The sequence below is a fragment of the Galeopterus variegatus genome, unplaced genomic scaffold (genome assembly GCF_000696425.1).
Source record: "Galeopterus variegatus unplaced genomic scaffold, G_variegatus-3.0.2 Scaffold583, whole genome shotgun sequence".
Lineage (NCBI taxonomy): Eukaryota > Metazoa > Chordata > Mammalia > Dermoptera > Cynocephalidae > Galeopterus > Galeopterus variegatus.
This window is the reverse complement of record NW_007726694.1, coordinates 560,788-571,694: the sequence shown is the minus strand read 5'-3', so window position 1 is coordinate 571,694 and position 10,907 is coordinate 560,788. Positions and strand designations below refer to the sequence as shown.

Below are 10,907 nucleotides of genomic sequence, written 5' to 3'. Positions count from 1 at the left end.
CAGCCGCGCAGCGCCCTCTAGTGCCGGGCACGGAGCCTGCCGTCCCGAGCGCCCGCACGCGCGGCCGCGGCCCGGTGCGGGCTCCCAGGCCGGGAGGAGGGACTCGGGGAGGCAGGAGGCGGGGAGTCTCCGAGAACCTCGCGGCCTTCGGCGGCTTCCCGGCCCGGGAAGTGAGCCGGGTCGGCGGCTGCAAACAGGAAGTCGGGCTGTAACAAAGAGCGCGGGGGGCGGGGAGCCGCGGGACGTCCTAGGCGCCCGGCGGCTGCAGGTGGAGGGCTGACCCGGGCAAGCGGGCGCACCTGCCTCTTCCGCCGCCCTTCGGGGCTCGGGGCCCGCCAGGATCCGGCCGGGCGGCGGGGCCGGACCGTGCGCTCTGGGCGCAAGGGAGGGCGTGGCCGCCCGGGGAAGGCCGCTGGGACCTCACAGGCGCATCCCCTCCCCGGGAAGGGACAGTCACAGTTCCCTGAGTGAATCATTTCCATTCCCTTTACGGAATGCAGCGGGCCACGTGAGGCGGAGGGCAGGGTCCGCTGGTCCTGTGCACCCCCGAGAGGCTGGGAGGGAACGTACTGAGAGCTCTGTGGGTCGCCGGCAGACATGGAGCGTCCATACTACCTTGGTTTAGTCTAGTGGCCTTATTTAGCCTGGGATGGAGGAGGTAGGCGCCACTGCACTCTTTTTTATTCCCTGTCCCCTGATCAGTCTGACTCTGGCCTTGAGAGGGGACCCTGGCTGAGCAAGCAGAATAAAGGCATTTCTCCCTTCACAGCTCCTCCCCACAGTGAGCTCCAGGTGGTTACCAAACAACGGGCTCTGGAAAAACAGCTGTCCTCAGGACTTGAGGACACCATGGGGTCAGATTTATTCTCTGGGCAGGGCACTGGCTCTAGGCTGTTAGGGAACTGCTAAACTCTGAATTTTCTTGTGAAATACGCATGCAAATTAAACATGGGCATTTGCTAACTCATGGAAAACACTTCACAGTGAGTCTAGAGCTATCATCTGGCTTTGTTTCTGCCAAGCCAGGGATATCTCCTGTGTACCTGGACACTCAAGTGGTCAGGAAAGTCTTGGGTACCTCACAGAGAGTGACCTGTAGGAAATCCTGGGGAGAAGAGGGCCTGTTCACACCCCAAGTGCCTGGCCCAGCTTATGTTATGTTGCTAGAGGTGGAACCTGGCATGAACTGCAGATTGGAGCTGCCCAGACCTAGCCCAAGCATGGGCCCCACTTTCCCCAGAAACCAGCTTGGTGGTGGGCTCTCCCAACTCCCCACCTAGGGTATCAGAGCAGGCGAGTGGGTTTAGCCAGGCCACTCCCCTCCAGGGCTCTTCTCTGAGGGTCTGGCAGCCCGTGCAGCTCAGCACAGCCTGGTGGTGTGGACGTGCAGGCCTGCGGGTGTCCTACCTGTCCCCCACATGGGAGCCTCGTCATCTTGCCTTCGTGTCCCAGCCCAGTTTACCCCGCCCCCCAGAGCCCGGGAGCCGCTTTCCTGTTTCATTTTGGGCAGGAAGAGTGAGGTCGTGTTGTTCTTCCCCCTGCTGCCGGCTCAGGCTGTGGGAACGGTTCCCTGAATGTTTTCCTGTTTGATACCCTGTGTGTGCAGCGAAGGGAACAGGGAGCGATGAGCGAGGCGCAGAGTGTGCACGCTCCTGTGTCTCTGGTATAAGCACGAGGCAGGGGGCAGGCATGCTGTGTATGTCAGGGAGAAAGAGAAAAGGGGAGGGCAAGTAGCACTCCATATACTTGGACTCCATTAGCAGTGAGGCATCTGGTGGGTCTATTTTGCTTTACTATGGACAGGCTGAGAGCTGGGAGCATCTGCTCAGCTTTTGTCAATGGCTCACTTTTTCATCATTTGCTCTCCATGGGGTATGTTTGCGGCTATAGAGAGAGGACTGTGGCGCCCTAGGGACTATCCTGTGCCTTTGAGGAAGCTGGGCACGAAGTAGAGACTGGAAACTCCCTCATTGGTGCCTTAGCCAGAGGAACATGGACTCAGGGAAAGCCATCTCCTCCTCTTCCTCCCTGCAGTCTTCAGTAAATTCTAGTAGCTCTGGGAAGATAAGGTGCCCAGACTCTCAGCTCTCTCATCCAGCTGCAAGGAGGACAAGCCTATGACAAACTTCCCCCATGTCCTGTCCCTCAAAGACCAGTGCCCTGCTGGAGCTGAGAAAAGAGCTGGGTGCCAGTCCATCTAGAACCCTGGAATGGGAGGAGGAAGGACCCAGATGTCACCATGATTCAAAGACCCCACTCTCTGAGAAAAGAATCCTTTTGAATAAGAGAAAAATGGCAAGATTTGGGAGTCCCATAAGCTTTTTCAGGCTTGAAGAGAGAAAGGGAGGAGAGATTCAGGTCACAAGGGAATATCCCCCAAGGAATGGTGGGAGCATGAAGGGGGAGGAGGGAGCTGCAACTGACCTCAAAGCCATCAGGCAAGGAAGACTGGCCCAGGCTGGGGACTGGCTGGGTAAGGCTGGGCTCCTGCTATGGGTCAGATGTATCCCCCAGAAGTTCATGTATTGGACACTTGACCCTCACTGTAACAGTGTTAAGGGGGTGGGAAATCCAACTATGATATGTGAAAGATGGAGCCTTTAAGAAGTGATTAGATTGTGAGGACTGTGCCCTTGTGAGTGGATTGATCTGTTCATGGAGTAACAGGCATGTTACTCCAAACACCCTTTATAAGGATGGCAATTGAGAAGGTTAGGCTGGGCTCCCTAAGAACCGGAAGGGACAAGAACCCAGGGCACGATATGCCAAAGCCAAGTGGGTGCACAGGCCCAGGGGTTCAGGTAGGGCACCCCACAGTGATATGAGGAGGGGGTTTAGAATTCTTTAGAGCGAGAAGGTGGAGAGAGGATTCCCATTATGACATCGCAAAGACAGGACCCAAGAAGTAATAAACTCCTGTACACATCTGTTCCATATTATAAATACACATCATATACAAAATAATGTTATAAAATGTAGAAAGGTCAGTGCTTCTGATTCTTAAATTATCAAAATACTAGACTCCAAAATAAACTACAAAAAAACAAACAAAATAAAAACTCATATTATTGATTTCTGAAGATCGGCTTTGAGGGTGGTCTTGGGGCAGTAGTGGGCATGGGCAGAGCCCAGGCTCAAGGTCATAGGAATGGGTTTGAGGGACAAAAGGGCCCAGGTGGCAGCAGCACCCATTTTCTCCCTTATCGGAATTTCCAACATAACTGCCCTGAGCTCCCCAGTTAGGCCTGGCACTCCTGGTTGGCAGAAGGGGCAGGCCCTCTGCCTTTGTGCTCACAGGAGCCCAGAGGCACCCGGGGCCAGAGGGGCATGGGAGCTTACCAACATTCTTGCCCAGAGGGCCTAGGCCAGGGAAAGAGGCTGAGCAGTGTTCCAAGCAAGGCCCACATGCAGATGGATGCTGGGGCAGAAAGTGCTCCTCTCCCTTCTAGCACTCACTTCACCTTGCAGGGCAGCCCCCGCCAAGAGCCGCACCCAGTGGTTTACTGGCCCATAGGAGGCCTTGCCCTTATTGCCACTCTCTCATTTCTGATTTGGGCCCAGCTGTCGCCACGGAGCCTGGGCCAAGGCACTTTTGGAAACACAGATGCCAGTGGAGGCCACAGCAGCTCCAGGCCCCTGGAGGCCACTGCTACTCTCTCTGGAAAACAGACCAGAGCCCCAGAAGGAGACTTCTGAAGGCCACTGCTGGCAGGGCAGGTCCAAGTGGCACCTCTCCTCTCCTCTGTTCCCCTGGCTGGTGTAGCTGCCAATCCGATGTCAGACAGACACCCAAGGGTGTGGAAGACTATTGCATCTCTTGGCAAGTTCACAGTCTGTCCAGTTCATGCCATTCCCTCCTCCTCCTGAGAGCAGCACGTTGCATATTTAAAACGTCCCATCCAGGATGCAATGTAAACAATGCAGAAGGAAGGTCCAGCTGCCGGGCCAAAGCTGGGAAGTCCCGGGTGGGCTCTTGCCTTATACCTGAGGAGCGTGTGGAAAGGGAGAAAGGGGTCACTCTCAGCACAAGTACTCCCTCTGCGGCTGCCCCGGGCTCCCTGGGAGAAGCCAATCTGTATGCAGAGGCACAGGGAAGATGGGCGAGTCCTCTCCAGTCTTCTGCCCACACACGTGTGCCTTAGAGCTTGTGCTCGTGAGGTAGTTTAGTGGGGAGGGGCAGGAGGGGCCCAAGGCAAACACCCTCACCCACCAGCGGCTGGGAAGCAGCGTCTGGGAGATGGCCAGGTGCCACGGCCACCCAGCCCAGCAGCAGAGCAGCAGGAAGACCAAGTCAGGCTCACCACCATGGCTCCTGTTTCACACCCTCTGTGGCAATGAGGCCAGGGAGGGGTTCTGACCCACCCTTCAGGAGTGGCCCATGGGGTGGAGAGTGAATAGGCCACTTTCCCATTTGAAAAGGCAGGAGGGGATATGCTGGAGGGGAAGGCGAGCCCAGCACTCACCTCCGTGGCAATGACACATTCGTTCCTCTCTTCTGATATCAAACACACAGACTGGTACATGGAGTCCCTGGGGGAGCATATCGCTGATATCCGACACTCTGGCTTTTCACTGAGGGAACACAAGACAGGCGCATGAGGGAGGGATGGGGAAAGGCTCAGGGGAGGGTGGGGCACTAGCCTGGACCCTGGAGAGACAAAGGGCACTTGCACTGGGGGTTCTGGTTGAAGACGCAGGGGCTGAGGTGCCCAATGCTGGCCTGAGAAGGCAGTTAGGAATAGGCCCCTAAGAGAGCCGCAGGACCCCAACCTTTCCCAAAGGGTCTTAAACCTGGAAAAAGCCAGCATTGCCCCTAGAGGCAAATCATGTCGTGGAAAGATGGAAGTGATAATAGACATGCTGTGGATACTTGACATTTGTGAATGAATGAATGAATGAATGAATGAATGGGAGAGAAAGACAAAGGACCCCTGGTAGAACGTTGTTGGAGGATCCTCTCATCAGTAACAAAACCCCCTGTTCGTTTAAAAGCACAGTCAAAGGCCCCGTGCCAGCCTCCCACCTGGCCTAGGAGGGGCCCAGGCAGAACTGTGTAGGGGCCCATAGCAAGTCCCCGGGCCTCCAAGTGCCACTCACCTGAGTAACCGCAGTGGCGCCTTTTCTCCTAAGCTCTTGTCACTGTGAGAATACTTCCCTGGCATGGTCCCCCGCCCCAGGGGCCCAGGGGCCAGATTATAGTCCAATGTGTGGTTTTGCTGTTTGCCACAGTTGGACTTGTCCAGGCCACAGTCCACTTCCAGCTCCTTCTTCTGGTTTGTGTTCTTGAGCTGGGCAGCAGGGATCAGGTTGTCCTTCTGGAAGTCTGACAAGTTGTTCATGGCCTCCCTGCTGCCGTCATCTGGCCGCCGAAGCCGCAGCTGCCGCACAGCCACTGCCACCATGCCCAGCAATACCAGCACCACCACTAGCCCTACGCCCAGGGAGACAGCCACCCAGGGGAAGCTGGGCGGCAAGCCCACGGGGAACTCGCAGCGGCTGCCTACAAAGCCATAGGGACAGTTGCACACGAAGTTGTCTGGGGAGAGGCCTGTGTAGCAGGTGGCCCCGTTGAAGCAGGGCCCTGAGGCACAGGCATCGCTGGGTGTCCGCACCTCGCAGCGCCGGCCAGAGAAGCCAGCAGGGCAGGTGCACACGAGCCCATTCTCCAGGTCATGGCAAGTGCCGCCATGAGCACAAGGGCTGCGGGCACAGTCACTGATGTGGAGTTCACAGTGGGTACCTGTGAATCCCGGGCGGCAGCGGCACATGCGGCTAGGACCTCGGTTCAGGCACTGGCCCCCTGTGAGGACACACAGGACACACGTCAGCAATAGCCTGGGAAGCGCCCGGTGCAGAGGGTGGGTGCCCCATTCCAGGAACAAGTTGGGGCCTTCTGCCTCCATGTTCACAGCCAGCATTTACGGGTCCACTACAAAGGGAACTGGACAAAGAGTCAGGAGACCTAGAGTTTAGGGTGACCGTGGTTCTCCATACCTCCATGCCTCAGTCTTTTACAACTGTATAAAAGTTACTAGCATCTTACAGAACTGGAAAGTAGAATCAGACATATGCTTGGGTTGGAATCTCAGCTGTCTCTAGCTGGCAGTCTGGCATCTGTTGCTTTAAATTATCCCTAGGCCTCAGTTTCCTCATTTGTTAATTCAGAGTATAATGCTAGCCTCTTCATAGGATATCTGTGAGGGTTAGGTAGGAAGGTACATGAAGACAAGGGTACATGCTTGGTATATAGTAAACGTCCCAATAAATGTAATTATCACTGATTCATTTCATCTTCACAACTGCATGAAAGACAGGAGACAGGTCCACTTTCCCATTCGGTGATGAGGAAACTGGCTCCAGGGAGTTAGAGGGAGCAGACTCAATCTCAGCCTTTCCAACCTCTCCACAGCTCCTGAGCTTCTCTCCTACCCAATGCCATCTGCCTGTCTCACTCTGCCTACTGGAGGCCAAGGAGACAAGGATGACCAACATGCTTTGCGTCCCAAATGGTACTGAACATTCTAGATGCCTGTGGCACACTGTGCTCTACTTGGGCATGGGGCAAGATGAGGCCTCCAGGAGCAGGGCTCTGACTGTATCACCAGCCTCCCTGGAGGAGGGACAAGAAGCCTCCAACATCCCGCCCTCTAGCCCAGGACTTCCTGGGGAGGGTCAGAGCCACCCCAGCCAGGTCAGGGCTCCAAAAAGGGAATAGAAACAAAAGCCATGCAGGGTGCACACCACCCCCTCTCCTAAGGCCTGCACCTGCTGCTAACCTGCTCCTCCCATTTCAACCTGCCCAGAGAGACTGACAAGGCCTCTCTCCTCTCCTGACCCTGCCTCACCAGAAGGCTATGTCAGCCCCTGGGCCAGTCCACAAGGTTAGCAAGGCCACAGGACGCACCATTGGCACATGGGTTGCTGGTGCACCTGTCCACTTTCTTCTCACAGTTGGAGCCAGTGAAGTTGGGGGGGCATTCGCAGGCATAGCTGGCTCCCTGGCTGCGCTCCCGGCAGGAGCCCCCATTGAAGCAGGGGGAGTCGGCGCAGCTCAAGGTGCTATGTTCACAGTGCAGGCCGTAGTAGCCTGGGGGACACAGGCAGTGGTAGCCATCTTCCTGGTCCTGGAGAGAGACCATAAAGAGGCCAAAGTCAGACCCTGGGGGACAAATGTGTGACTGGGAGCTGGGCTCCACCAGCGCACAATGCCTGTCCATGCTTGCACATCCAACTGGCCGCGTATGTTGGGGATGCCTGTACACCACCTAGCAAGACCTCTGCCTTCCTGCACTGGCCTGGGCCTCACCTTACAGCTGCCCCCATTGCGACAGGGATTGCTGTCACACTCGCTGAGCTTCAGTTCACAGTCCACGCCAGTGTAGCCTGGGCGACAGGTGCAGGTGTAGCTCCGCTGCCCACTGTTGGAGCACGTTGCTCCGTTCTTGCATGGGGAGTGGTGGGTGCAATAGTTGAGATCTGCAGAGACAGGAACCAACTAGCTGAACAGGGCCAGGGAATGTTCCTGCCTTCAGACTCCATGTAGTGTAAGTTCACCCCCCATGTTTGGCCCACAGAGGCTTCAACTCAAAGTCTTCCAGGCCCAAATATCCTTTTCTTTCCACCAATGAAATTATGTATGTTGAAGCACCTTGAATTACATATGACCAGTGTAGTTAATCAAGGTTGAAACACCACCACTGGAAAGCTCACAAACACTGCCGCCAGAGTAGGATGAAGGTGAGGAAGAGGAGGGGAGGGCAAGGCCATGTGTTGGGAAGGAAGTCAGAAAAGGCTTCGTGGAGGAGGGGCAGCTAAGAAGATAAGCCTGGAAGGAGGGATACAATTTCAACAGTGGAAATGGTAGAGGGGAGATGAGAGCCACCATAGGGAGGGGCCAGGCATTTTTTAAAGGAGGAGGCGTCACGAGGGTATTTTGAAATGTATTTGTTCTCTTATTTGGGAAGGACAGGGAAGGAGAACCAGATAGAGCAAATACACAGAGCGTAAGGGCTGTGTTTGCATATGATGAGTATATGACTGTGTCACCTGGGAGCAAACGTGGGTGGAGGAAAGAGAATGATCAGGAACCAGGTGTGTGTGTGGTGGGGGAGGGGGGTAAGGCAAGGAGTAGAGGGGGAGAGGATAGAGGGATAGACACACACACGCACACACACGCACACACACACACAACACAGGGACTGAATTCCAAGCCCCTGTTGGCAGCAAGTCAGGGCCTAGGTAAGTTCTTTCCACCTTGGCAGGTCCCCTGCCCACCCTACCCAGGCCTGTGCCAGTGTCTCTGTGGCAGCAGGCACGCCATTTGAGTCTGAAAATGGGAGGCACATGCTGCAGCTGGCTACGAGGATGTAGGAGAAAAGGCTCCCTGCCCCAAAGTTGGGGTTCGAAGATTCCTGTGTAGCCAGAAGAGTAGCTAACCCCCAAACACCAGGCAGAAGCAGCATGGGCTCAGGCACTGCCTGGCAAGTGCAACTGGGGAAGGACAGGGGAGGCTGTTGGTGCCCACACTGAAAAGTCGGTTAGATATCACTCTGCCCACAGGTACCAGCCGTGGGCAGCCGGTGGGCACACCCAACCACACAGCTGTTTAGGGGAGAGCTGCTCAAACAGCCCTCGAAGGTAAGCAAACACTTAGGGGGTTAATAGGTAACTACAAAGGAGAAAGAGGAACTGAGCCTGGCATCCCTCTCTCTTTGATTTTGCTAGAATTCAATGAGTGCAACCTCAAGGCTGCCAACTTGTCACCCTCCTGGCTTCTTCAGCCACCCTGGCTCCCCACCACCTGAAGAAGAAGGACCCACCATCTCATCAGAAGCCAGTTGTAAAGATCCTTCAAAGGCCCTAGAGCCTTGAAAGATAATGGGAAAGCCAAGTCAGCAGTCATCAAGAAGCGTCCAGGTGACAACTCTGGTTTTCACCCCCTGCCCCATCTCTCCTGCCCCTTCTGCACCCTCTCTTTGCCCTGACTCACCTTGGTCACAGAACAGACCTCCCCAGCCCTCATCACAGGTACATTGCCAAGGGGTGCTGCAGGTGCCGTGGCGACAGCCATTGTGGGGGATACATTCATTGCATAGGCGGCCCTGCCAACCTGGGCGGCAGCTGTGGAACAAAAGGGAGGCTGAGAGTGAGGTGAGAGGCCTGGCCAGGTGAGGGGGTCTCCCCTCCCACTCTTTGTCCCCTACTCACAGGCACTCTGCTGGCTTGCTGCAGTAGCCATTCTGTTCATGACAACCAGAAAGACAGATAGCTAAGGAAAGAAAGCAGGGCTGGGTGAGGCTGGGATGCCAAGGCCTCTGAAGCCCCACTCTCCCGTCCTTGCCCTGGGAGTGCCGCAGCTCTCCTGGGCTAGATTCCCACTCCTGGCTTCCCAGAGAGGCCATGGGTATCTTAAAGGGAAAATGAAGGCACAGGGAAGGAGAATCCAAGCTGGATAAAATGCAATAATGGGGGTCCCTGTGGGATTCGGCATGATGGGGAGGAACACTGGAAAGAGAGAGGAGGTCTGAGTCCAAGCTCATCCTCCATATCCCCAGGTGTCCCTGAGGCCCAGCTAGTGGGCAGCCCAGACTTGCTCTGTGAGGGAGGCAGGCTGTGTCCAAGACAACTCCACGTGTTTCCTCAGGGGACCCTCCCCCTCCGTGCAGGTGGGAGCTTGGCTGCTTACGCTGTTCACAGTACTCCCCAGTCCAACCGGGCAGGCAGGACAGGCTGCCATCTGGCTGGCACACGTAGTGGCCGAAGTGGTCATTGCGCTTTTTGCACAGGCGTGAGCAGCTGTCTCCATAATAGTTGTCACTGCAGATGACCCGGTAAGAGTAGCGCAGCCTCGTGAGGGTGCTGGTTTGCTCATCCAGTAACCAATTCTGACCCACAGGTAGGGAGCCCTGGATGGTAATCTTGCTGATGAGTGCGTCCGGTGGCAAGGCCTCTAAAGGGGCAGAGGGTCAGGTCAGGGAAGGCAGCCAGTCCCCAAGGATGCCAGCGACTGCTGGTCAGTGTCCCTCTTGGCTGTGATGAAGGTGATCAGCCAACAAATCATCCCAGTTGTCTAGATGACCCCCACTTGCCAGCAACCACAGGCCAGAGGGACCCAAAAGTCCACTGCTTAGCTGCCCTGTGTGTGTGCATGTGCAGGGGGCCTGATAGCATTCAAAAAGGGGACAATAGAAGGATGTTAAGATATCCCAGTGTTCTGGAGGCAGATAAGGAAGGGAAAGAGGAAAAGAAGTCAAAATAGAAAAAATAGGGAGGGGAAAAAGAAGAAGAAGAAAAGAAAGAAAGAAAAAGAAAAACTCTCCAGGCTGGGGAGGACCCTGGGAGCGGGGGGTCCTTTGGTGCCCATTCAGGGGTTCTGCCCCAGAGGTGGGTAATGGTTTTCTTTTTCCTTTTCAAAGTGAGAATTGTTGTGCTGCTGAAATATCCTTTTCCTCTGTGTCAGAACAACATCCCAAAGCCATTATTCCCTTTCCAAAGGAGCGGAATTCGCGAAAGGTGTAAAATACAGGAAGGGGCCCGTCAGCGGCGCTGGCAGCTTCAGCCTTTCTCACCGCCGTGCTCCCCGCGTTCCCACGCCAAAAATAACCCGCAGGAAACGCAATTGTGCTCTGAGTCCAGGCAGCGGGCGGAATCCGAGAGTCCAGCGCGGGGCGCAACTCGGGCCAAGCTGAGCGTCCTGGCCCCCACCCCCAACCCCGCACTTCCCCCGCCTATCACAAGTTAACTCTTTCGGCGCTGCGCCGTGTCGCCCCCGCGTGGCGGCGTAGCGAGCTTACTCACCTGGTCGTAGGTCGTCTCCAGGCGCGTGCCAAGCTTCAATGATGAGTGAGAAGGTACCCTGGGGGGGGGGCGGGGGGGCGGATAGAGAGAGAGAGAGATGAGCCCCCCCC

The 10,907-nt window shown here is 55.9% G+C and overlaps 1 protein-coding gene across 1 annotated transcript in view; it reads right to left on the bottom strand.

Moving 5' to 3' along the window:
• Nucleotides 1-2,924: 2,924 nt before the first annotated feature.
• DLL4 (delta-like 4 (Drosophila)) overlaps nt 2,925-10,907 on the bottom strand; it is a 10,048-nt gene continuing 2,065 nt past the window's right edge. Inside the window, exons 3-11 of the mRNA XM_008570253.1 lie at nt 10,798-10,855; nt 9,686-9,949; nt 9,208-9,268; nt 8,990-9,120; nt 7,307-7,476; nt 6,905-7,124; nt 5,098-5,800; nt 4,464-4,572; nt 2,925-3,984 (exon numbers count right to left, since the gene is read on the bottom strand). Of these exons, the coding sequence (XP_008568475.1) occupies nt 3,979-3,984; nt 4,464-4,572; nt 5,098-5,800; nt 6,905-7,124; nt 7,307-7,476; nt 8,990-9,120; nt 9,208-9,268; nt 9,686-9,949; nt 10,798-10,855 (1,722 nt within the window). The 3' untranslated portion in view covers nt 2,925-3,978. The remainder of the gene's footprint in view (nt 3,985-4,463; nt 4,573-5,097; nt 5,801-6,904; nt 7,125-7,306; nt 7,477-8,989; nt 9,121-9,207; nt 9,269-9,685; nt 9,950-10,797; nt 10,856-10,907) is intronic.